Genomic DNA, 27,207 nt, shown 5'->3' with positions numbered 1-27,207 from the left:
CCTCTATTCCTCTATTATAGATTCTATCTAGATCTAGATCTAATTTTGATATTGACTAATTAAAGAATTTTATTTAAGATTTACATTATGAACATAGATCAATCAAGCTATTTTGCAGAAGAAAAAAATAAAATAATAACTGTTTCCTTTTTAGTGAAATCCATTGTAAACAATGAAATTGCAATGTGGCATAAGGTTTAGAGTTATGAATAAAATTATTATTATTGGTCGTTTCCTATAAAAAAGTTTAAAATATGACCATCATATTCTTATACTCTCTCTCTCTCTCTCTCTATCATATTATAGATCTACATCTATCTAGACTTAGATTCTAGTTCTAGATCTCTATAGACAGATCTAATATATAGTAATAATATACTGACATTACTGTCTATAGTAATTTATGGATCTAGGACTAGAGACTAGACTGACTAGAGTATTCTTCTATTATATTCTATAGTCAGACGTCTTGTCTAGAGTAGAGTCCTAGAGTAGAGAGTAGAGATACTCAGATAGTAAATTATACTATAATTTTTTTAATAGTCACTAGTCTATAATAGTATATTATAATATAGTCATATATATAATATAGATCTAGTATCAATTAGTGAAGTATAGGCATAGCCATAGCCATAGGCGGCATAGGTAATACTAGTACTAGTAATAGATATACAATATAGTATTATGATATATCATATAGTGATATACTGATATAGTAATAGATCAATAATAATCTATAGTCTATAGTTTACTACAGTATATAATTATATTTATATATACTAAAGAAAAGAAAATATTAATAATTAATATTATGCCCTTCGCATCTGATACTACTAAGTACAATAGAAAAGAAAATATTAATAATTAATATTATGCCCTTCGCGTTTGATACGATTCATATTTTAATTCAGTATTGTGGCTCACCCGTAGACTGTAGTCAGTGTAGTGTAGATTAGAAATCAATTATATATTCTTAAATTAGTCAATATGACTGATGACAGAGGATTACTCTTGGTAGATTTTAGATCTAGCTGTATTGTTAGGGAGTATAATCATGGGTGGTAATCATAAGGGTTAGAAATAGTATACAATTACATATTTTTTAATCTTGATTATATTTATTGGGAATTATACCTATTATCTATATAATCAATTCTATACTATGTTTCTAAGCATCCTAACTGACTGACTCATCACCAATTCTCCCACTTCTGATGAACAAAAAGTATGAAAAGTTAACCTTTTATTACTTACCTTGTACCTAGAACAAATAAGCCATTTTAACAATTAAAACTGCAGCACTTAAATTTCCCAAAAATAATTTTGCTTGTGGTTCCAGTTGATGAGGAAAGCTTTCTGTGCTGCCTTTTTAAAAGCAATTTGTAAAATAAAAAGTTGCATGAGTGAATTTGAACTTGAGTCTCCCGGATAAAAGGCTGACTTGTTAGCCACTGAGCATTTCAAGTAGTTACAAAAATAGAAGGCTTATCTTCCCTTAGCGTAGTACATACATTTCTTTTTGAAAACAAAGTTAATTAATTATAATTAATTGATTATCTAATTGGTTTATTTTTATTACTTTTTTTGTAATTGATTCATGTGTTATCGAGCATGAACTTGTATACAAAATTTGCTGACTAATGGGTCAAAAAAATCAATATATATCGAAAATCTAAACAACATACAAGAAACATTGAGAGAGATGTTAAAAAAAAAAAAAAAAAAAAAAGAGAGGTGGAAGGTAAAATAAACAATATATATTATATAGCCATGGAAAAAATCAATGGGCATAGCTGGTGGGTATTGCTAGTAGGATAATAATATTTTTGTTCAGACTAGGATGACTATAAGAAACAGATTACCTTTACATTATATCTGCTCTATAAGGTCTGAAAAGGGAACTTTTTTTTTACAGTACCTTTCTTCAGTTTAGAACTTCATGGAAGCTTGATTGTGGGTGGAAGGTGAGATCTCGAAAATGGCTGTAATGATTTTCCTAGAAATTTAGCAGTTGATGTATATCGCTAAGAAAAGAATACTAGCATGTTGGCTACACAGGGAAAACTCTAGTTTGACAATTTTTCAAATTAAAAAAAAGTCAATTTAAATTTGGCTATTAAAAGAAACATGGCTTAGTCAGTAACTGAGTTGTTTATTAAATTTAAAGTTACTTTCAGTTTATTATTTGATTATTTAGGCTTAGCTAATCTTTTTACATAAATCTAATATATAGATTACATCTGGAATGTAGATCTTAAGAGTTCTTAATCATAAGTCTTGACCTAGTTTTAGATGTCTATATTATGAAAGTACTACTAATAATTTCACATTTATACAATGCCCTCTGGCCCAATGGGTAGTGACGTTGGTACTTTGAGCTGATGGTGCCAAAGTATGAGTTTGATACCCGGCTTGAGCAATAAAATTTTTATTTTAAGCTGTATAATGGAGATATTGTCTTTAAAAAAATGTATTTTTTAAAAATGTTTTTCTGTTATGACTAAAGCTAAATATAGATCTACATCGAGTGACTAGAATCTAGTCTTTTTCTTTTAGTATAGATGAATATAATACATTTATGCTCTACAGATTTACATCAACATAATTGAATATCTAAATCTAATAAATATATACTCTTATTGGAAAAAAATATTTACTAATTAATAACTAAGTGGCCTAAATTATTTGCTTTAGTAAACAGGACTACGTGATCTGGAGTTGGTCTCTATGTGCAAACGTTTGCAAAGGAGAGCCAATTAAAGTGGGCTTTCTAGAAATTCTGTAGCAGTGTAAGCCGTACTGTGGCTGTGGGCTGTACTTTATCTAGATCTATAAATTATGTCAGCGCTCAGTTCAGACTTGCGACAGAGAACATCTCAAAATACCCATGGAAATGAAAACACAGATAAGCAGGTAAATCTAGATTAGCTCTAGGTTTATTGAGTGTAGAGTTCAGACATTTATAATATTAAACTCCAATATTTAGAGTCTAAACAATGTCACTCCTAATTTGAGCCTGAGTATTTTCACTTGATTATTTGTCTGATAGTGTCTGTATAAGAAAGAATGGCATCATGCACAAAAGAGACTCACACTCATTTAATTTCTTTTTTCACCATTTATATATTTTAGCAAGTGTAGTACACATCCTTTTCTAGCTTTAAAAAAATACAGATAAAAACTATTCAAAAAAATTTCTTGAGTGATGAATATTAGTTAGAAACAAATGGTTTTAAGTCAAAACTGAGCCAGTCAGTGCACATACATTATCTTGTATTTTGAATGTTGTACCTTCAAAATTTGCAATGAGAAATTCTTGTAGTGTATTATATTTTATCTATTCTATCTTTATACAAACACACATGAATCTTGATTCAGCTTAAACAAAAAGTATCAAAAGTATTATCAAAATAAACTGACTATTTTGTGATTAAATGATTGTTTAAATATGCTCAAATTAGGAATTGACATTTTTTATTGCTTAAGATTTGTAATCACACATTGTTTAATTTAAAACAAAACATTCAAATCATTTTATTTTTCTTTACCAACAATATTTTGAAATGAAACTGTAAAAGATTAAATTCTAATTTAATTTTTTTTTCAAAGTAAATCACTTAAAATCCTAGTTGTTCAATTGAAAATTGAAAAATGAGCAAAAACACAAGCAGTCTAGATTCAGCTGTCAATGACGCTCTGAGATTTTTAGTACTTTTTCTGACCACACTGGTATCATTTTAACACATTAATTTACTATAAACCCTTAGAGATTATTATCTTCATTAGTGTTAAGACAGTTCTTGCTGCACTTGCTGTATATATATATATATATATATATATATATAATTTCCGTGTTACTATCAAGTTTTTGTCATTTATCATTAAGTGTAATTGTAATTTACCTCAGAAACAAATGAATAGATGCACAATAAGTGGTATGTTTTAAATAGAATGATTGATGTGTGAATGTTAAAATTGTAGACAACAGGACCTTCTATACAGACCTCAGCCTCTGATACTGATGAAGATGACTTACCAGTCAAGCCATCAAAGCCAATGGCCAATCAGACCCAATCTTCAGATGTTCTTGATAATGCTCTCAAAGATTTGTCTCCAAGGTAAGTTGAAATGAATTCATCCAGTAAAAAATCCTTAGACATAATATAATTTTTCTGAGCATTAGTTTTCATATATATAAATATATCAAAATTATGTTTTTAAAATATGGTTAATTTCAGTAATATTTTAGATTGAGAATTTATTAAATTTAATATATTTTATACACCTTTTTTTTTTTTTTGTTATAAAATTTGTTGGGTTTTTTTTATCACCACTTTCTGACTGGTGCCTCTTTTATTGAAATTCTTATTACTTTCTGAACTGCTAACTCTCTGTTGATGTCAAAAGTATTTTGGTGAGAATTAAGTCTCATTGTAGATTCATGGATCATTCATTTTATAAAAGAATGGCACAACTTATAGGTGACTTTATGAAGCTTGGACACACTATTGGACCAAATATTTTAAATTAAGACTAGAGAAGGAAGAGTAACTACTAAATCTTCATGATTGAATAACAGATAGGTTCCTTCAACTAATGTAAATTACTATCTAATTAATTTTACTCTAAAGTTATAAAAATGTATTTTTTTCAAAAAGTCATATATTTAAATAAAAAATTATAATAAATATGAAGTTATTAGGATTAACTCATTATGAGTAATGAGAATGCAGAAGAAGAAGCTCATAAAAATGTTTTTCTAATGAAGTATTATTAATATTTAAAAAAACATTTTTCTATATGTGTATATGTAGTAGGGGAGTACCGGATAGTCGCTCCGGCTTCTGCCGAATATCTGGCATTTTTTACTATCCGGTGCTATCCGGCTCCGGTCGGATATCACTACCGGATAGTAAACCGGATAGTAAAAAATACACCTATTTAATATGCATAAAGTGGACCTCGTTCCATTAATGTCTGTTGTAGAATGTATTAATGTTTATATTAAAACAAAATAATGTGCTTAAAAATAGAGCCTTTATGAATATGCACCAAACATCGTTTATTATAAAGACAAGGCGTGTTAATAACTTAATATAAATAGAAATGAAACTTTACATCATAAGTGCGCTTTACATACAGAGCAGCAATGGCTGGCACTTTTTTCAATTTGTCTTGACCTTTGAGTAGGTTAGTTAACATGTTAAAATGCTACATTCCTTGACTACGTCATGCTGACCAGACGTCTGTCTAGCTGTGCGGGTAAATCTCCAGAGGTAGAGATGAACAACTCCCACCCCTTTTGTTTGTTTAGTCCATCACATTGATTTTTTTTTTATAGGCTCGTGACCACAAGTTAAATACGATGGACGTAGGTTTAATGTCAGCGTAATGACACTCTCTAGAGGTCACACCTTTCGAGGGAACTGAGTTTGTTTATTTAGTAGTTAATCTTTATTAGGGGGGCTGGACTACAAGAGCCACACCTCTAAGGTAACTAGGTATATTTCCAGATGAACAACTCCCTCCCTCTTTTATTTGTTTAGTTCATCACATTGAGTTCATTGATTGACAGGTGACCCCAAGTCAGATACGATGGACGTAAGCGCGCTCTCTAGAGGTCACACGAGGGAACTATGTTTGTTTACTTAGTAGTTAATCTTAATTGGGGGGGGGGGGGTGGATTCAAGCCAAACATCTACACGGGTATCCGGACAAAGAGTTTGTTTATTTGGAGAAAAATCTTAATCACGTGGTCACACCTTTTCAAGTGTGCCGAGTTACTTGAACATAAATCTCAATTAGTAAGCTGGACTAAAGATCATACGCACCTAAACGAGTGACCTTTAGCTACACAGAACACAAACCGCGAGATTATATAGCCCAGTAAGCCAGTAATTAATTATTTTGTAGAAGACACGACCTGGGCTATCTTTAAATGGAGAGCTAAACACCCCCTACTCTTTATTTCTTTGGTCCTTGACACCCAATTTATTGATAGACATTTACCATTTATAAGCCAGAATGAAAAAACATAACGTGCTAACAAAGGATATTACACTGTAAATAAATATTAAGATTAAATAATTTTTCTAACGTGTTAACTTGAATATTACTCCTGCAGTTGAGTGTCTTGATTTGATAACAATATTCTTAATCATTTGAGACAGTCAATTAACTCCTTGTTATTACAATTTTTTACTTAAGATGCGTACTTAGCCACTGTGTATCAGGCTAGGACGACTTTTACAAACCTGACATCCATAGGCTTACTATCGTTCCCTTTTGTAACAGTTACTGAAACCACGAATAAAATAATTAATTAGTAATAATTAAGGAAGATGTTTCTAACATACGATCTTTGCATTTAATGTTTCTTGCGTATGTTCTTTGCACAATAAAATAAAACAAAGATGTGCATGTTTGCGTGTGTGTATTTTTTCCTTGTATTAAAATCTTTAGAAAGAAATCTAATTTCATTGTTTAATTCTTTTGACTTAATAAATAACGAAAACCTTACAGTAAATTTTAAAATCGCATAAAAAATTGAATAATAGTACCGCAGTTAGATCTAGCAAACAAAGAAACAATATGCTGGAGCGAAAAAACAAACAAACAACCCTTGACCTCTAACTAGTGGACGGGTATAATTTATTTATATGCTTGACTGACCATGCCAATGTGTTATCTTTTTTGACTAACACCCAACTCTATTTCGTGCGTATGCTCAGGAAAAAACAATGCTCGATGGTTAACACAAACAACTATACACACTACACTAGGACTACATGTGTAGGCTCACTAGGTATATCTGACCAGGTTGTTGGTCTGAAATTCATGAACACATACATCCGACCACTATACAAGGCAGATTGCACTTTACTTATGAGATTTACATTAGTAACTAGTTAAATATATACTAACATTATTTACATTGACCTTCCTACACACATCCTTTACAGTTGGTGGCACCGTACATACACACAGTCACACTCATGCTATACAGATTTTTAGAAATACTGTTAAACTTGAATAAATCAATCAGTAACAGAGTTTAAAACAATAAGGTATGTAAAAGGAAAACAAATAAAACCAACCAATATAGGTATGTTATTTAACAGTTTCGTAAAATGTTCAGCAACACAAGCTATTAACAAGACACTTAGGTATCCGGCCCCGGCCGAATATCAAATTTTACTATCCGGTCATATCCGGCCCCGGCCGGATATCAAAAAGTACTATCCGGTGCACCCCTAATATGTAGGTTATTATTTCTACTTTAGTTGCTGATATAAACTGATAAAGTATCCTTCTGGCTTCTGTCAATTACTTAATAGTTTAGTTTAATACTAGTCGACCGGCGGCATAGCATACGCCGCTATTTTGCAGGGCCGGTATTAGGCCACTGCAACCTATGTGACCGAAGGATCCGCACTTTCATGGAACCCGCTCTAATTTAAGGTGTATAAATTATTAAATTAAACCATTTTATAACTTAAAACAGATTTCCCCCGCACTCCTGGAAATCTCCCGAAATTGCAAAATAAACGAAAAAGTCCTTAAAATATACTAAGACTAAGACTGCTTTATTGATCCTTACGGAAATTTGTTGTGATTACAAGGACTCGTTTCTCATATAAAGACAACACAACAGAAACATACACATAAATACAACAGACAACATAAAGAGTTCATTCAGCGACTACACACCGGTATCTTGGTGCATTTCATGTTCCCTGATCAATGAGTGGTGGTGATAGAGTCTGACCGAGTGAGGTACGAACGAGTTTTGTACCGCTCCGTTCTTGTTTTGATTGACAGCAGTCGCCCACTTCGCGACGACCTGGCGTAGTTCTGATGGAGCGGGTGGCCGTTGTCTTCCAAGATTTTTTCGATTTTTCTTAGGCACGTTTGTTCAAAAAGTTCCTTTAAATGTGGTAATGTTGTGAGTGTAATTTTTGATGCTTTTTTAATGATGTTTTCTAGACGTTGCAACAGTTTAGATGAGGCGTTGCCTTGCCAACAACTTATTCCCTATGTTAGCAGATTTTGTACAGTCGCGCCATAAAATGTCTCAAGGATCTTCTTGTTTAATTTAAAACTGTTGAGTTTGTATAGAAAAAAGAGTCGCTGGGATGTTTTCTTTGTCAGAGTTCCAAGGTGGTCTTCCCATGAAAGCTTGTTGTTGATGATAACGCCTAGATATTTATATGCCTTTACTTGTTCTATAGATGTAGTGTTTATTTGCAGTTCACCTATAGTTTGTTTTTTCTTTCTAAAATCTATTATAAGTTCTTTAGTTTTTGTTACATTCAGTTCTAGAAAGTTGTCGGTGCACCAGTTTGTAAACTCTTCTATCGAGCTTCGATATCTATCGAGCTTCGATACTGAGTTTCGTCTCCTGAAATAAGACCGACTATGGCAGTATCATCAGCGAATTTAATGAGTTTAACTGAGTCATAGATGCTTCTTATGTCATTAGTGTAAAGAGTGTATAGTACAGGAGAAAGTACACAACCTTGTGGAGCACCCGTACATAGTACTCGAGTTGACGATTTGGTGTTGTTGACTTTAACATACTGGGGCCGTTGGGTTAAAAAGTTTAGAACCCATGCTTGCAAGTAAGGGCTTACATTTAAGTTACTCAGTTTGTTTATCATTAGATGTGGCTGTATAGTATTGAAAGCCGAGGAGAAATCTACGAAGAGGACTCGTGCATATGTTTTGGGTATGTCAAGATGCTTATAAAGCTGGTCCAAAAGCAATAGAATGGCATCCTCAGTTCCTCTAGTTGCATTGTATGCAAATTGGTGAGGGTCTAGGCTGTTATTGACTTTTGCTACAAGTTGTTTAAGGATATATTTTTCAAAACATTTCATAACAATAGGTGTTAGTGCTACTGGGCGGAAATCATTTAAGCAATCTATTTTTGGTTTCTTAGGCACTGGTATGATTTCTGAAGTTTTCCACGGAAAATACGGAAATACATAGAAAAAAATTGTCATTTTGGGGTGTCATTCAATATGGAAAACGTCAATCCTGCGCGCTATTAATAAAAATGGCATTATGCATTAGCCGTAATTGTGTAATCAGGTGAAAGAAGTTTCTCGCGCCTCAAACTAATGAAGAATTACTTGACGTCAACAATTCTCAAAGATAGATGGACACATTTGGTTATTCTTGCTATTGAGCGGGATCTATGTGGGAAACAGAATTATTATGATATACTGTATGACTTTGCTACACGCAAGGCTCGCAAAGTAATTCTGTACGTAGTAAAGAATGAATAAAATGCATAGATGAATTTATTTTCTAATACAAACTCTTAAATTTAACTTATTGTCCGCTTCCCTACCCAAACTTGGCCCCGCGAAATCCGTTTCGAATAGGGCCCCACAATGCTTAAGTCCGGCCCTGCTATTTAGTGTTTGTAAAATGTTTTACATTTTTCGGATGTTCCTTCAGAGTTGACGATAGTTTACTTCCTAGTCCAAACCTCCCGCATGGGATGGGAGCGGGCAGGGTTTGACGGTCCAGCGCACAGCTATCCGTATCGAGCTGTGAAAACGTGTTCTCCCCCCCCCCTTTTTTTTTTCCATGGGGTGACTATCCGCAGAAATAAGAGAGTGATCTTTCCTTTACTTCTTGTTTGACCTGTTTAGGGAAGAAGAGAATTATATATATATAGATTTAGATAACCATATCTGAGTCAGAGTCGAAATTGTGCATTGGTTTCAAGATCAGGCAGTTCTTCAAACAATTTGTCTTTTACAGGCTTATTCTGAAGCCTCTTGATAAATTATGCAGTTTACTAAGGCGATTCACTACCGAAGCATGTTTCACTGGTTCCAATTTTCATGTATAATCTCATTCTGCTGGGTGCAGACTAGATGCTTTCTTTGACTTCAGTCAAATTCTTTCATTATGTTTTTGATAAGTGTCTCTAATAAAAGAAACAGAACCAATGAGAATTAGGCAGAATTATGTTGAAATACTGTACATAAAGAATAATGTTACTTACTTATAAGTTATCCTGTTAAATAAGATGTGTTATCTTATATACCATTCCTTTCTATATTTTGTCTCCTCTTTAGCTGCTATCAATTTTATTATATATTTTTTCTTTTTGGCTTTGTCAATATACTACATTATTATTATCTCTGATTACTTTTATTTTTATTATACACCTCTGTTTAAACCAGCATTTTCAACCTGTGGGGGCACAATGTGCTGATGAGGAGGGCATGATGGCAGTCTTTTTTTTTTTCAAAAGACAATAAATCTGTTGTATTTGACCTGGATCTGCTGAGTGGTCTTACATCTTTCCCTCAAATACTTAGTTGTCTTAAGGGGTCACAACCATTATTCATCTTTTTTTTTTTGTCTCGGAGGGCATCACAAGTAAAAGTTTGAGAAACACAGGTTTCAACTATTTTAGTCTCTAGAGAATATTAATTTTAGCAAAATAAATAAAACTATAAAAAAAAGTAATCTTCAAAAATATAGTATTAACTATAAATTATAATCTGACTTATTGTTTGTTTGTTGTTGTTATTAAAATACAAAAGCAGAATAAAAGGGGGAAAAGAAAACAATTATCGCTATTATTGCATCTCAGACTTATACTACACTTATTGATTTAAAGCTGACTTTGTTTTAGTCTTATGACAGAAGTTTGAAATCCTCTCTGCCCTCTCTGAATAAACAAAAAATGTAGAGCAGCTTGATGGCCAAATGAATATTGCTTGGTTTTATTATTATGTTCTCATTGACACACATTTTAATAGAAAAAAAAAAGTTTTTCTGCACAACTGTCTAGTGCCGTAAAAATGAATCTTATAATGATGATAAGTGTAACCATTACCCTGTATGGCCATGCTGAGCAACTAAGAAGAACAGAATGTTACTTTTCCATAGCACATAGACTGCCAAAGAAGCTCCAGCAAAAAGCTGGTTAGAAGAATGTGATGATTAACATTTGTACTTCTCTAGTGGCTCTTTAAACTTCCAAAAGCTTAGTCACAGTTTATACATAATAGTTTGAACCTATATATTGAGCATGAGGTTTGCTTTTTTTGGGGGGGGGTTATATGGATATTCAAAATGTATCTTTTCTCTATCTGTGCTCATCAGGTGGAGAAATTGGATGATACGTGGTATTTTTACTTGGGTCATGATCCTTGGTTTTGCAGTACTTATTTATTTTGGACCTTTAGCTTTAGTTCTTGTGGTATGTGGTAAAGTATTGTCATATTTAAATATTTTTCTTGCTTTTTAAGTTATGCAGCTTTGGAGTATTTTTTCTCATCTGAATAATATATAGAATTTCTGTTGTTGTTTTTTTCGTTGAAATAATTTGCTTATGATTAAATGAATACCAACACTAATCATTTCTTACCATACAGATAGTAAGCTTATTTCATTATCATATACTTATTAACTTTTTAAAAAATTTATAGTTAACATTAAACTAAAAGAATATTGTTAGTTAACAACGAATAGGAATTTATAATCCTCAGTTAGATGTTCTATATATTTTCATATGTTTTATAAATTTTTCTGTTTTACTTCTAAGACATTCGCCCTTCAGATAAAATGCTTTCATGAAATAATCACAATAGGCTACATAGTCTATCGATCATATGATTTACCCTGGTTCAGAACTTTAAGTTGGTATTTCCTGTTTGCTTCCAATTTTTTCTTCTTTGGAGAAAGTATGATTGGATATTTTGGAGTACTGTTAGCTCGTACTGTAAGTATATTTTGTCTATTATCTTACTCTTACTGTTTGCATTAAATGCTTGCATTTTTTTTCTTAACTTTTATAATAAACATTCAAAATGTGTTGTTTTTTTCCAGGACTTTTTGCGACCATTTGTGACTTATCACAGATTTATCTCATTTTCCCTTTACACTGCTGGATTGGTTGGCTTTGTCTGCAGTCTAGTCAAAAAACATTATCTGAAGCAGTTCACTTTAGTGAGTGTACAAATTTCACATCAAATTTACCTTTATCTTTTTTTTTAACATATGGCACTAAACAATATCATGTCTTTTATGCTAGCCTCTAACATTGAATGATATATTGTGCTATAGCTAGCCTAAAAATTCTAGTTCAATCCACAGTATAGGTCACAGCATCTCATTTCATAATAAATATATATTTAAAAACAAAAAATCGAAATTAAAAAATGGGACAAACAAAAATGAGTTGACAATGTTTGGTGAACTTAACATCACTTTTTTTAGAATTGTGTCTTGTGGCAGAAATCTTAATGAATGGAAACACAAGTAACGCATTATTTCAACATCTTCCTCCTTCTTGTGTTTTCAGTTTGGATGGACACATGTGACACTGTTACTTGTTGTAACACAGTCTCATTTCATTGTTCAGAATGTTTTGGAAGGACTTGTTTGGTAAATTCAGAATTTTGTTAGTTTATCTAGCCTTTATAAAATGTTTTTTTTTTATTGAAACTTTTGTTTCATTGAAAGTTGTATTTTTACAGGGTTCTGGTCCCAGTATCAATGATAATATGCAATGACATAATGGCATACATGTTTGGATTCTTCTTTGGACGAACTCCTTTGATCAAGTTATCACCAAAGAAAACATGGGAAGGTTTCATTGGTGGAGCATTCTCAACAATAATCTTTGGAATCATTGTAAGTTTGACAGTCACATATATCCATTAGCATGGCGTAGCCAGGGGGGGGTTCTTGGGGTTCAAACCAACCAACCCCCCCCCCCCCCCCCGCAGGAACGGAATTAAGTGACTGATTTTTGCTTTCATTTTGTTTATTTTAGGTGAGCTTTTAATACTAAATCATCACTTACCACAGCACAGCCGAGGCAGTTTTGAGTTAAAAACCCTCTACCAGGGGGTTTTGAGTTTAAATCCCCCTACCAGGGGGTTTTGAGATTTAAAAAACCCCTATATGGGGGTTTTGAGATACAAATCCCTCTACCAGGGGGCTTTGAGTTTAAAACCCCCTACAGGGGATTTTGAGATTTAAAAAAACCCTATATGGGGGTTTTGAGATACAAATCCCTCTACCAGGGGCTTTGAGTTTAAAACCCCCTACAGGGGGTTTTGAATTTTAAACCCCCTACCAGAGGTTTTTGCAGTTAAATTCCCCTCTTCTATAAAACAAAACAAAAAAAAATGCAAAAATCAATCCCCAAATTCCAACAGCACAGTTGAGGAAGATTTTGATTTTAAAACCCCTTCCAAAATTTACGATAAACCCCATCTTCAATATAAAAAAAGCAAATTACACACTCAAAATTCTCTAGCCAAAGGGGTTTTGAGTTTACCCCCCCCCCCCCTCCAGTTGGGGTTTGAAGCTAAAAAGTACCTCTTCAATATAAAAAAAAAGCAAATTACACTCTATAAAATCTATGAGCGTAGCCAAAGGGGTTTTGAGTTTAAATCCCCCTCCTCCAGATGGCTTTTTCTTTAAAGTTTAAAACCCCTCCAGATGGTTTTGAGTTTAAAATTCCCTTACAGAGCGTTTAGAGTTGAAAACCTCTCTCTTCAATATTATTTTAAAGCAAACTACAGTCACCAAATTCTAAGATCGTAGCTAAATGGGGTTTTGAATTAAAAACAAAACAAAAAAACTCCAGAGATTTCTTAGTTCAAAACCCCTCAACAGATGATTTAACGAAAAAACTTTCCATTTCGATATAAAATCTAAAGCGAAATACAGGCATGTAATTCCAAGAGCGTAGTCAAGAAAGGTTACAAATTTCTACCAGTGGCTTGGGCTCCATTAATAAAGTGTGAATAGTCTTCTGCCGAAATTGAAAATCATTAAATGTGTTTCAACAAAGATGGTTAAGACAGATTTTAGGAGTCAGTCATAGAGATCGGGTCTAAATCAAAGAAATCATATGCCGAACTGGGAGTCGAATCCTTAGTAAGGTTGTGACAGAGCATCGCATGAGGTTTTGCGGGACATGTTCTCACACAAAATGAATTACGCAAAATAAGAGTTGCGAAAACAGCTTGCTGGAAAATGCGCCGAACGGCGCGGGAGGGTCTAAGTCAGTAAGAATAGCACATTAGGTTTTTTGAAATAAAACTTTTTAATAGCAAGATAATGCACTGTAGATACCTCAGAATATGCATTTTATTGGCTTTCAATACCAGAAATAGTGCTCAGCGGCGGGGCTTTGCCCCGCGCTGGGGGAGCACTGCAAACTCCCCCAGACCCCCTTGCTAGCGAGGGTGGGGAGTCTACAGTAAACAATAAACGTCTTCCGATAGGGTCAGAATGTAATAAAGATTAATTATGTGTGTGTGTGTACACACACACACACACACACATATATAAAAAAAAATTCATCCCCCAAAACCCTCCCCGAAAAAAAAAAATCCTGGCTACGTCCATGTATACAAATATATATATAGAGAGAGAGAGAGAGAGACAGACAGACAGAGAGAGAGGAAAAGAAAAAAAACACACTGAGTCTGTACACAGTCACTTTACTTTCCTGCTCATGGTTAACTAATTTAAGTTATAGTTTGACCTAGAACAAAACAAAAGTGTTCTCTTCCTTACGGCATTGAACTACACTAATACGCTTGCTGGCTTTTATTCTTTTGCAATTTTTTAAAACTTGAATTCAGGTTAACTTGAGCTAGTACTATTGTAGACAGCTATTTTGTATTTTTAGCATACACTTAATATTTATAACAGATGGTGTATATTTGTTCATTTAGATAATTTTTTTCCAATTGTATCACATTCTGTATATTACGTGTACAAACCTTTTACCAGACAGACAGAGAGTGAGTTGATATAAGCATTGTAAAAATGTGACCGAAGTTCGGCAAGGCCTCAACTGTACATTATCAAACTCTTGATACTTATTTGTGTTAGTTAATATACAAAGAAACATTTTATTCCCACAGCTCTCTTACTGTCTCATCCAATATGACTACTTTGTTTGTCCTGTGTCTTATGATGAATCCAAGGAATCTCTGTCTATGGAATGTGAAAGATCTCATGTTTTTCTGGTTTCTCAGTATGCACTTCCAGAAACTATAAGGGCATTTTTTAAGTTGGTAAGTCTATCTAATTTACATAAAATTTTGAAATTTAGAATCTAAGATGCAGCATTTGATATTTCAGATGTATTTATACAAACAAACAAAAAATTAATGTGTTTAATTTTTAAATAAGCTTTATTGTGCTTGCAAAAGATAGATATACCATCAAATTATATTTTAAGATAGAATACATTTTATATAACTATTTGAAAATTGATAGTAAATTTTAACAAAGTTTAATTTCTTGCATTTTAAATTATATTAGAATATAACTACTACATTAAAAATGACCAGTTTTTTTTTTCTCACTTCTTTGTTTTTGATACATGTGAATCTGTTTAACTGTTTAAATTAGCCACCTATTTAAGTTTAACTAAAGTAACTAGATAAAGCTTGCTTGTTTCTTTCAACCAAAGGCATGAAGCTAATTGTTAGCTGCCTGGTAAAAAAAATATGAAATGTGGCCTAATTAAACCTTTTGTCAGTCACATGCTACAAAAGGTTTTAATTCCATGCTGACTGTTTATTGTAGTATCAGCCATCTTAGCAAAAATTGACTGTAATAATTTACATAATAGTTTTATTTCTTTAGTACTATTAACAAACAAAATGTAGGCTCAGGGTACTATTGTAATTAGGATATTTGTAGAAATTAAAAAAAAAAAGTGTAAGGTTATTTAGCCATTTAACAAAAGAGATTTTCGTTATATTTATGTAATGTATTGTGTTCTTCTGTGTGTATAGCATATGCATGAATAATATGTAATTTGAAACACAATTGTTTCTACTTCAGTTAGGTATTCAGAAAACAACAGTGAGCATCTATCCTTTTGTCCTCCATTCCATTGCCATGTCTATTTTTGCATCAGTCATAGGACCTTTTGGTGGCTTCTTTGCTAGTGGTTTCAAAAGGGCATTCAAAATAAAGGTAATTTATTTGAAAACAAATGGCTTTTTGTGTGGCTTTTATTTTGTTATCTAGTTTATTATAAACTATTTTACAGGCTATTGTAATTTTTTATCCTTATTTATTTTTAGGATTTTGGTGACACCATACCTGGGCATGGAGGTATTATGGACAGGTTTGATTGCCAGTTTCTGATGGCCACATTTGTTCATGTGTACTATTCTAGTTTTATCAAGTAAGTGCGGGGTTTTTTTTAATAAATAATTTATGTATTTTTTTAAAACTTTTTAGAACAGTTGTGTGGCAAATCTTTCATGCTTATAGCATGCTCAGTGCACTATGGTTCAATCTCTTTTGTAGACCAATGGTGGAAGGGGGTATCTGGGAGAAGGTTTTCATATTGCCTTTAGGTGATCAGCAAACACAACTCTGCTCCAGTTGGGATTTGAAGTTGAGCCCCCTTGTTAGGTGGCTAAGCCGTAGCCAAGCTGTATTAGCCTCTCAGCCACTAATTCCAATGTATTCATTTCCTATATTTTTCACTTACTATTTAGGAATTAGTTTTATACTTGAATGAATTGTGAACACAATTATGTTTAAACAAAACTTCAATCACAAGGTAGCAGCAGCAAAGAAAGCCATAGAGAAATCAACCAGTTCTCCATCTTCATTCCATAGACGGGCTCTAATTCCTTCTCTTTGTTGGTTATCCCTAAATTATTCTTTAATGTTTGTCACAATCAGTTTATATTCTGAGCTTTGATACTATTTGGAAAATTTTTTTAGGATATCCTTCAAGTTATTAATGTGGTAAATGCATCTTATAAATATTTTTTTAGATTTTTTTCCTTTCAAATCTCTTTACTGTAGCTAACCTAAAATGATTGTCCTACAAAAATAATACCTATGTTGAATATGAATGCTTGTTCATATTTTGATAAAGACTAAATGAATACAACAGATCTCATTTATAAACAGATTTATAGAGAATGCCAAACTGAAGGTCTGAAGATATAAGCTCTAAGAGGCTAGAACATTCTTTTTAAATGTACATTGTGTTTTTGAGTTCTATGTCAGCACAGAAAGCTCTCCCAGTTACACTTTGATGGGTATATTTACAACTGAGACTGGACCAGAGTGCACTGAGAATGTCGATGTGGCATGGGCCTGTGTTTGGGGGGAAAAAATATCTAGGAAGTTTTGATAGCTTCAAAGTTTCACTTAATTCTTTTTTCTTACTTTTTTCAGAGTTTTAAATCCTCAAAATATTGTGCAAACAGTAATGATGTTGAAACCTGAGCAGCAGCTTCAGGTATTTATGATGTTACGTGATAAATTGACACAGAGAGGGCTCTTGGACAACACCACAGCATCAATATAAGATAAACACTTTTTCTTTCAAGAAGTCAATGCTATTTTACTATATGTTAGAGAAATATTGTGTAATGCTAGATAGAGTTTTTTCAAGTGTATGTGACATGTAATTGCACATATTTTTATTGGTTTTTATATGTTCTATCAAGTGTAATTATATTTTAGGTAGCATATATCAGTTGTGTGTGATATGCAGGCTTGCATTGTAAGAGTTCTAGTATTATTTATCAGCGTGACAGTGATAAACTTTAAAACATGCGTTGAATCTGATTTTATTTTTACATGTGGTATATCTCCTGCATTTTGTAACACTTCCAATGAAAATTATCTGTATTTCAGTTATTTCAAAATTCGAATTTACTGTGATTTAGCTAGAGAGAAAATTTCTTTTTTTTAAGACTATAGGAACTAAAGAACATTGTATACCATATTTGTGTATTTATTGAGTTCTGACAAAAATGCTTTCAGGACTTGTATGTATAATGAAAAGTTAAGTGTAACAAATTTTATGAAGTCCAAAGACAAATTATTGCTGAATTTAAAAAAAATGATAATAAACTTCTTCCAAAAATACAAGTACACTTTTTTTTATTGAAGGATTGGTAGCCTGCAATTTTGTTTTTAATCACATTTATATCTCAAGCAAACAAAAATCAAAATTAATCTTCTGAATTAAAAAAAAAAATTATATATGGAATACACTTTTAAAAAATAGATCTTACTTGTTTTTTCAACAAAGATTTTTTTTTTAATATTATATTTAGAATATTTTCATTCATAAAAAGATCATATATATATATATATAAATATATATACATTTAATTGCTGTGAACATTTGTACCAAAAATAAAAATTTGAAAATAAATCTAAGTAAGCAATATTGAATCATTATGTATTTTTCTGTAGTAGTGAAAATAACTAATTATTGACATTAGTGTCCTCATGAACTGTTGACAATGTATAAAGTATTAGGACGATTCATTCCTTAAGATTCTTATAAAATGCATTTAAGTTTACTGCAAAAGTAAAGAAGATTATTGAAAAGTCATAAACATTCTAGCTTAACCATAAATAGTGACCAAACCTTTTCAATATTTGGTTTCCTAAATTCTGCAGTCTCAGAAAATGTTACTATTTTAATTGCCTATGGCATCTTAGACATTTAAAAAAGCTGCACCATTATTAAAATTTTATGTATAACTGGATAATGTATAACTAATTTTAGATTGTTGTCACCACCTCTCACTCTCTGGTCTATCAACATCACCAATCTATCAATATCACTATACCCCCATCCCTCATGCAAATATTAAACTAGTATTTTGTTTCATATATTTTCAAGATAAATATAAACATGTGTTGGTGTACATTTCATTCAATAACAATATAATCACATTCATTGTAAAATAAAATATCTGATAATTTATTGTTCAAGAAATGTTTTTAAATGGATAACTTATGTAATGATAGTGTTTGTTTTTAAAAGATGGAACCATAAATTGTCATTATTAATGTTTCAGTATAATTGTACTAGTAGTTTTTATCTTTTTTTAAGTATGGATATTTTTTTTTTATTGGTACAGAATCTATTGGGAAGAACAACTTAGCATTACCTTACTCAAAAGTACCACACAATTCTGACTATATGCTTTTCCGTGTTGTTTTTTGTGATATGACTTCTTGTGTTACTTTGGGTCTGATATTTTAATTTTAGTATAATTATCTTAATAAGATTTTTTTTCTACTGGTGGGAAATTTCTACTAGTTATTTTTTCAGTTTCTTATTCCAAACACTAATCAGCAACATTTTTGTGCTTGTTCCCCCACTTCTTTTATTTGACAGAGTTTTGTATTATTGTGTCTACTTTTTTATTCATTCCTAATTTCAATACTATTAGAATACAAAAAGGGGAACTATTTTATATGGATTGCCAGTTTTATATACATTTGTGATTTTATGTGTAAGACACCTTTTATATCAAGTTATTCAAACAATTGAAAAATAGTTTATATTTTTATATAAATTGGTCATTATCACCATGTCATAAATATCTTTTGAATCTAGTATCATTTGAAGCATACATTGTTTTAAAAAAGAAAATATTAAGTTTGTAGTACTTTTTTTAATCCATTCAATTCAAAATTAATTATAATAAATAACTTTTTTTTAAATGTTAGAATGTTTTCTCTAAAACATAAAATATATGCTTGTTTAGTTGTATTCAATTGTTTTATTTGGTCAGTGTTGTTGTTATTATTAGCACTGTCAATTTTAGATGAAAATAAAAGAATGTCAAAAATATTTTTTTTTCCCTTTCAGTTTATTAATAATTTACCTAACAACAATGAAAATCAATTTCATGAACATGCACATGTTAAATTAATGTAATCACAAATTGAACATTCAAAATCAAGCATAGTAGATAAGTACACTTATTTACAGTCTGTTTATTTTACAGCAGATGACTTAAGTCTTCTCTTTACATCATACCAACCACTTTGCTGATATCTTTTAACACATCTTCAAGCTCATTTTCCAGTTCCAATATAAGACCTATTGAAATAAAATAACATAGTTTAAAAAATAATGAAACATCCTAAAACTGATTGATGAGAATTACTAAAACTATTAATACATTTAAAACTATCAGATTTTGTTGCACAAAGCAACATAGGTAGGAGTTCTTTATTCTCAAATAAAATTTTAGTTTTTTTTTCCAAAAATATAACCTAAACAGGCAAAACAATGAATAGTGTCTACTTGCTAGCTCCAACACTGAGCCTCCTCCTCTGGCTAGAGTCTTTTATACTACGTTTCTAGCTTAACTATCAAATATGTTCAATTATAGTGTGATGAGCTCCCTAGGATCAAGGCTTCTTTTATTATTGGGTCACAAGGCTTAATACTGATCAGTGGCTGGTAAACAGGTAAACACAAAAATATGAGAAAACATAACGAACGATATAAAATTGAAGGGGAAAACCAAAATATATATAAAAGTGATATAGTCTTACCAGTGTTGGCATTAGTGTCTGCAATAAAATGAAGCAGCAATGGGTGATAATTTACTTGTATCGTCTGTAACAGAAATATAACTATTAACAACAAGAAAAATGTTTATATGTAGTGTTTTTCTTAGAAATGTTCCTCAGATATGTTATTCATATTTACTAAGTTCCATTAAAAAAGTAATTGCATATTTTAATATTAATAATAATTTTATAAGGAAATTTTTCTTACAATTTGTGCATAATATCAAGCAAAATATACATTCACACCAGCCTCACTCATAATTTACATGTGAAATGTTTATATCAGATAGTTAATTGTATTTAATGATTTAATTGCCAGGGGAACAAAAGAGTTTTTGTGTGTTTGTCTTTGCTATCGGTGTCTTGTATCTCTTTAGAGATGGTAAAATCACAAAATCCTGACCAAAGGGTGATTTTTTATTTCTAAAATATTTTTAGCTTTCTTATGAATGTAGACAAAAAAATTGTTAATGGTGTAATACTTATACTAATTCTTTAAGTCACTATCTCAATCTAATAATTTTCACATTTTAGATAAGACAAGTTATTTTCAGCAACAGTTAAATGTCAATCAATAGGCAAATCTTAAACCATTAAACCAAACCTCTGCTCTGTTAAGGCTAATGAAAAGTTTACTCTTGAGATATTTTTGAGACTAATGTAACAGTGCCTTTGATTTTTTTACATTTCTGCACAGTAGGGAATGTTTAAGGATTTGATTATAGTATAGTGTTGACAATCTCACAAGAAGTCAATTAGTTGATTATAAACATCTGGAAATTAGTTTTTTAGTCAGCCTTTAGTGATGCAATAACCATGCAACCCCAAAAATATTTTAATTTAAGGTAATTATGGAAGCTAAATGGCAACTGTATTATTAATGTTGTTTTTATTTCATTAAAAAGTAAAAGAGAAAGATTGAATAAATATTTTGAGATAAAACTGGCAATAAAAGCATGCTTTGAACTTTATATGAGCTTTTGTCTCCAGAAGTGTGTAGAATAAATGAACATTATTTAGTATACTAGTATAGTAATTGAGCATCATATCTAGGCATGGAATACTGAAATAATATGACTTAGTTGAGGAGTATCATTATTTTTTCTGATTATGGCTGCAGTTCATGAACATTGAAGCATTATTTTTTAAAGTAATGTATGCTTTGCTTAACAGTGAGACTCCTTTCCTGGCAGATTTAAAAGTACCTAAAGAATAGTATTGAAGCAAGTCTCATCATTCATCTAAATTACAGTGATATAAGCTAGCACAAATTGATATTGTAAATGGTGTAAAAACCTAAATATAGACAAATGCTTTAAGAGAATAAGCAGAAGCTTTTACTTTTTTTTTTTTATACAGTTCAGAAACAAAGAGAGTCACTAAAACAAATATGGAAAAGCTCCAGACCTTTGTTAACAGATGCCTATGCTGAATATTAGGAATTAGGTGGCCATAAAAGATTACTGTAAATTTGTGAGAAAGAACTAGACAAAAGCCTGTAGTCCAAGACATCACCCTGTGAAAACCAGCTACCAATGTTGCAAGGCAAGCACTTGATTGGAATCCGCAAGGAAAGAGGAAAGTAGGCAGACCCAAGCAAACCTGGAAGAGGTCAGTCATCAGTGAAGCTGAGGGTACTGGAGTGACATGGAAGCAGATAAAGAAAGCTGATCAGAACCGAGTTTGGTGGAGAGGTGTGGTTGCGGCCCTATGCTCTCCCCCCCCCCCCCCCATTAGGAGTGCACAGGATTAAGTCAAGTAGACCAACATACACACAGATTCTGTGAGTTGACGGAATGATCTCTTAAATATAATGACATTTCATAGAATCCATCTTAAGTGAGGCATTATAACAATTTTTTTTTTTTAAACCAGCCATATTCATACATTCTTTCTGACTACATGTTATATAAGTACCTGATATCTGTCATAGAAATTGATGATGCGTTTATTGGTCCCCATTCCCATTTTACCAGCCTGTTCTGTCATCACCCCGAAAACAGATAAAAATGGAGGGCGCAATGCAGTATCAGGTGCCATTTGACCAGCAACTAAAACAGAAATAATAATAATACTTAACTATTAATCTAACAATATTTAATTACATTAAAGCCATAGACAAACAAAGCTCTACAATTACACAAATCAGATATTTCCTACCTTTAACAATGACTACACCATCTCTGTCTGTCACAGCTATAGCATGGAGACCCTCCACTCTTAAATAAATTGTAAAATGGCATTTATTTAGCTTTTTTTTTTCAATAATACTCTTGATTATTATAATAGTAATTTAATGTACACAAACAAACAAATTCAATAATTGTGGGAGTGAATTTCAAGGCACTCTGTATGAAGATGTAAATTCATAGTATGGTCAGAACAACACTGCATGTACTGTAGTGTTTTACAACTATTTACGTAAGATCTTTCCCATAAAAACGTACAAGGTTTTAAATTGTAAATGAATATTAATAGTAAATAAAATAGTATAGTAAAAAAATAGTAAATATTTACAATCTTAAGCATAGGACAAGTGTATGAGTTAATATTTAATGAGAATGATTTATATTACAGGATTAAGTCTTAATAATAAAAACGTTTATTAAAATATACTTATCACTACTTACGTTCCCATTAGCTTGTTAAGATAGGCTTTTAACTCCTACAAGGAATTGAAAAAAAAAGTTTACATTTATAAGATGTCTTGGCAAAAAATTCAAAGCTGACACTTTTTTTTTTAAGATTTTTTAAAAAAGAATAATAAGCATAATTAAGCATCTTATGATTTCTAGCTAGACTATTTACTTTCATTTTCTTTCTATATCAAGACCAAAAGGTCACAGCTACACTCAACATGAAGACAGTCATTTTATTAACTTTAAGCCTTTTAGATCATCGAAATCTATATGTAGTGTCATGTGTGTATGTATAATGTCACACTTGCCACAACACAATAAAGACTGACCAGTAGTACATGAATTATCTATATTATTAGGTTACATTGGATGTGCATGCGATCCTTCTACATAGCTTCAATTTAAATAAACTATGATGTAGGGTCATGATAAAAGCTTGTAGAATTTACTATCAGTGATGTAAAGAAACCAGGCGGTACTACTATTTAAGGGTAGAGCTAGCTAGAGAGTAATTGGTCATAGTCGCTAGTCATTATTCTACATGGATTATTTAGTGTGTTCATTGATTGCTGGATTATTATGGATCACCAGCAATTTCACTGTAAGTGTACTATTTCAGCCATACTATTTTACGTTAGTCAATTTATTGTGGTTTATATTCTGAATTACTTATTTTATTGAACTGAGTTTAAAAGTATTAAACTCAAGAAAATTATATTCAGGGCTGTGTACCGTAATCCAAATAGTGAGTTGAATAGATTTATGGGAAGCTCTGAATCCATAAATATGTCGTATGATTGTGGCGACAATAAACAGCTCTCTACAGCACAGCCATGACACTATACACCTAATCCTAACTAATCAAGAGATAGATAGATACTGTCTATTCATGTGTATATATATATTAATTTTTATAAGTAATTATTATAAGTATTCTATATATGAGTGTTTCTCCAGTACTGGTATCAAAAAGTGTCAAATTAGGCCAAAAATTAAGTGGAAGTTTTTGGTTTCATTTTAAGTGTATTCACTTCTTTACCCATTGTACTTTAAGAATTTATCAATAGAAAATGAATTGGAATTCACACATTTCCTCAGCAGTGCTGGAAAAAGGGTACCCACTTTTGCATTTCAGGTGCATCAGTGGGACACCATTGATGATTAAAGTACAACTAACTGTTAATTTGTTTGCTTTTTTAGCATAATTTGAATCTTTCTATTGTATTAAGCAGCTAGATAGAGAAATTGAAGTTTTTGAGCACTTACGTTAGGTTTGCGCTCAATTTAAAAAATGGGACACTGTAACACTTGTAACACTACTGGTAAAAGTTTTTAAAATAAGATTTTTTATAAGAAAATAGAATTTATGCTATACTTGCATTATAGCTAAATATATAGACTATAAGTTGCTGCAATGTCTCAACGATAATTCAAGCATAACATGACTATTATATCACAAGATGTTGCGAGCGCTACAACGGGACACCAATATGAAATATACAGATTTTTTTGTTAATACATGCTGAAATACAATTTTTTAAAAGTCTGTAAATACATTACCAATTATTCTTTTATTAGTGATTCACAAAATAGTTTTCTATAACCACATATAAATGTACTAGGCATTTGTGTGTGTGTGTTCAACAATCCTTTAAATATATATATTAGACATAACTGCCTCAAACATGACCTAATCATAAACTAAAAGGTGCAGCTTTCTGACTTTCAATGCACCAAGAACAAGATCCAAAACTAGATTTACATATAAATTGAAATATAGAGTAGATTTAAACCTACACAAGACCTTTATCTTGATCAAGACTTCTTTAGTGTCCTGTGAAGCACCACAAACAATGATAAAACAATAAGGTTTACATTAACTTAGATTAAAAAATAGTATTCTTACATTCTAGTTCAAACTTGATAATAATAAGCTTAATTCTCATTATAATTCTAAACTTTGGTGAGAAAAATACTTATATCTAGATTTCTGAGATTTTCTGGTATGATTCAACATGCAGTGTTTCGGGTGCTACAGTGAAAAAATGTGGGACACCATGTCTATTAATGTCTCCTGTTAATTTATATATGTAGCCTTTTCCCCCCAAAATTGATCTAATTATGTACTAAGCAGTATCAGAGATAAGTAATTCCCATCACATTAATAACTTTGTTTAAAACAATATTGTTCTTTTTGTCAAGCTCGTTTGAGGTGCTTCACCTGGGACACCAAGACCTATTTTACTAAAATTATATAAATTTTTACAGTTTCAAAGAAAAATTACACTGTGTAAATTAATCATTGATGCTTTTAGTAACAGAAACACAATTTGGAGCAGAATCCTTTACTTTGTTTACAATTGATAAAGGTTTAAAATTTCAAATTTAGTGGGACACCATGTGATGCACTTTTCACGGCGACATGTAAGTAATACCAAAGTAAATATAAAATAAAAAGATATAGATAATGCAATAACATTATATTGTTAACCTATTTCAACAAAAATGTCTGCTCAATAATCCTTGCTTTTAGTAGAATATTACTTCAACCTAAGCCAGGTGTTCCATGTTACATCAAAAGATGCCATTTTGTGCACTTTTTCAGACATTTTCTACAATTTTAAAATTCCACTATGCACCTTTCAAGCTCAAAATATTTCAATTTATACATAAACCATCTCTAAGTGCAATGAAAATAAAATTGTGACATTTAATAAGAAGTTTTTGAGTTATAGACGTTTTAGTGAACCTATTGGTCAACAGTACTAGAGAAACACTCATATATATATATATAGTATACTTACTATAATTATAATACTATTTTTACTATTGCTTAATTACTAGATCCAGTCAGCCAGACTATCTTCTAATATATTTTATAATCTATAGTAATCTAGATCTAGTGAGTTTAATCTACTTGTTTAGATCTATATACATTCAATAGTTATATTTATATATATGCTTATATAATATATAGTATACAGCTCTAGTCTAGTCACTCTATGGCTCTAGTCCTAGATCTAGATTTTGTCTAGTAGTCTAGTCACTCTAGTCACACTCTAGTGCTAGATTCTATTCACTACTCACTACACTAGACTTAGACCGTCTAAGTTACTCTACACTCTATTATTCTAAACTATAACTGCTAAGTTACTGATAGTGCTATCTCTGGACTCTAGACTTAACTTAGGTCTAGACTCTATAGACTCTCTAGTATAATTGAATAGAAAAGATCTAGACTAGAGTCTAGAGTGTGGTCACTGAAATTTCTTTTTTACTTATATTTTATACTACAATACTGACTAGTCACTATAGTCTATGTTATTCATTGAATTCTTATTATTATGTTTAATTATTTAAATTATAAATTATGTTTAAATCATTATGTTATCCATTCTAATTCTAGCTAGATCTAGACTATTTTTTTTTTTTACTATTTGTATTTCTAGACAAGTATAATTAAAGATATCATCTACACTAGTGTGACTAGTAGTAGTAACTTAAGTCTAGTAACTAGTTAGATCTACTTATCTAGTCTAGAATAGTATTACTTAGAGACTTATATAATTATAATAATTATATACACTCTAATCTAGTCAAGTAGTGTCGTAGTGGTACACTAACGTAGTGGTACACTAACTAGTTGGAGTAGACCGCGAGACCTACTACTTAGCCTAGGCTAGTGAGTCATGTGATGTGATATCCACTGATCAGATGTGTAAACCCGTAAAACCGTGTAACTCAAACTCGAAACTCAAACTGTAATCATTATTTAATAAAAAATAATAATTATATAATTATTAATCATAATCTATTTAGTGAATTACATGAGGATCAGACTGTTATGGACTAATTTTTAATTCTAATATTACTAACCTCAGTCATTGCTCTAGCTTGCAAGTTATTTACATGGAGATTAAATCCAAATTGGCGAAACAGTTCTCGATCTCGGTGATACCAGACTATTATCTATCGTTTGTCAACACTATAAGAAATTTAGTTTTTCGAAGCAATGCAGTTTGAGCAGTATTTAAACTAATTACCAGATTTTGATCAATTTAGATGTAGAATAAGTTGTTTAGATCTATGATCTATAACAAATTCTATTAAAAGCAAACTGTAAAAAGCTGAACAAAAAAATTGAATAATCTATAACTAATACATATTTATTTAAATATTAACACAATTAAATCTT

The 27,207-nt window shown here is 31.3% G+C and overlaps 2 protein-coding genes across 5 annotated transcripts; one reads left to right on the top strand and one right to left on the bottom strand.

Annotated features, from left to right (window-relative positions):
* The first annotated feature begins 482 nt into the window (after window positions 1-482).
* Window positions 483-19,642, top strand: LOC106074509 (phosphatidate cytidylyltransferase, photoreceptor-specific-like). 3 transcript variants are annotated; one of them, XM_013235472.2, is made up of 13 exons: window positions 483-645; window positions 1,916-1,964; window positions 2,695-2,913; window positions 3,982-4,118; window positions 11,134-11,230; window positions 11,576-11,752; window positions 11,860-11,979; window positions 12,335-12,417; window positions 12,510-12,666; window positions 14,922-15,074; window positions 15,853-15,987; window positions 16,098-16,201; window positions 17,215-19,642. In XM_013235472.2, the coding sequence occupies exons 3-13, from the start codon at window positions 2,839-2,841 to the stop codon at window positions 17,345-17,347; spliced, it is 1,371 nt and encodes a 456-aa protein (XP_013090926.1). In that variant the 5' UTR covers window positions 483-645; window positions 1,916-1,964; window positions 2,695-2,838; the 3' UTR covers window positions 17,348-19,642. The 3 variants fall into 3 exon arrangements, with proteins under 3 accessions (XP_013090926.1, XP_013090995.1, XP_055876822.1); XM_013235541.2 differs by lacking the exon at window positions 1,916-1,964; XM_056020847.1 differs by lacking the exon at window positions 483-645 and having other exon boundaries at window positions 1,271-1,964.
* LOC106074890 (ragulator complex protein LAMTOR3-A-like) lies at window positions 19,643-27,105 on the bottom strand. 2 transcript variants are annotated; one of them, XM_013235807.2, is made up of 6 exons: window positions 26,889-27,105; window positions 23,004-23,038; window positions 22,534-22,592; window positions 22,291-22,424; window positions 20,356-20,419; window positions 19,643-19,894 (listed from the first exon to the last, which is right to left on the bottom strand). In XM_013235807.2, exons 1-6 carry the CDS (start codon window positions 26,895-26,897, stop codon window positions 19,821-19,823), a joined length of 375 nt encoding a protein of 124 aa, XP_013091261.1. In that variant the 5' UTR covers window positions 26,898-27,105; the 3' UTR covers window positions 19,643-19,820. The 2 variants fall into 2 exon arrangements, with proteins under 2 accessions (XP_013091261.1, XP_013091336.1); XM_013235882.2 differs by lacking the exon at window positions 26,889-27,105 and adding an exon at window positions 25,817-25,942.
* Between the last annotated feature and the right edge of the window lie 102 nt (window positions 27,106-27,207).

Source organism: Biomphalaria glabrata, chromosome 2 (genome assembly GCF_947242115.1).
Source record: "Biomphalaria glabrata chromosome 2, xgBioGlab47.1, whole genome shotgun sequence".
Classification (NCBI taxonomy): Eukaryota; Metazoa; Mollusca; class Gastropoda; family Planorbidae; genus Biomphalaria; species Biomphalaria glabrata.
This window is presented reverse-complemented; position numbering and strand designations above follow the sequence as displayed.

What these genes read in the sequence shown, in the direction of transcription:
- LOC106074509 (XM_013235541.2), top strand. Translation starts at nt 2,839, where the DNA reads ATGTCAGCGCTCAGTTCAGACTTGCGACAGAGAACATCTCAAAATACC. An exon ending in GTTTTGGAAGGACTTGTTTG is followed by an intron (nt 12,418 to 12,509) that starts GTAAATTCAGAA and finishes GTATTTTTACAG; the next exon opens with GGTTCTGGTCCCAGTATCAA. An exon ending in AAAGGGCATTCAAAATAAAG is followed by an intron (nt 15,988 to 16,097) that starts GTAATTTATTTG and finishes ATTTATTTTTAG; the next exon opens with GATTTTGGTGACACCATACC.
- LOC106074890 (XM_013235807.2), bottom strand. An exon ending in CTTAACAAGCTAATGGGAAC is followed by an intron (nt 22,593 to 23,003) that starts GTAAGTAGTGAT and finishes AATTTATTTAAG; the next exon opens with AGTGGAGGGTCTCCATGCTA. An exon ending in TGGTGTAGTCATTGTTAAAG is followed by an intron (nt 22,425 to 22,533) that starts GTAGGAAATATC and finishes TTTCTGTTTTAG; the next exon opens with TTGCTGGTCAAATGGCACCT.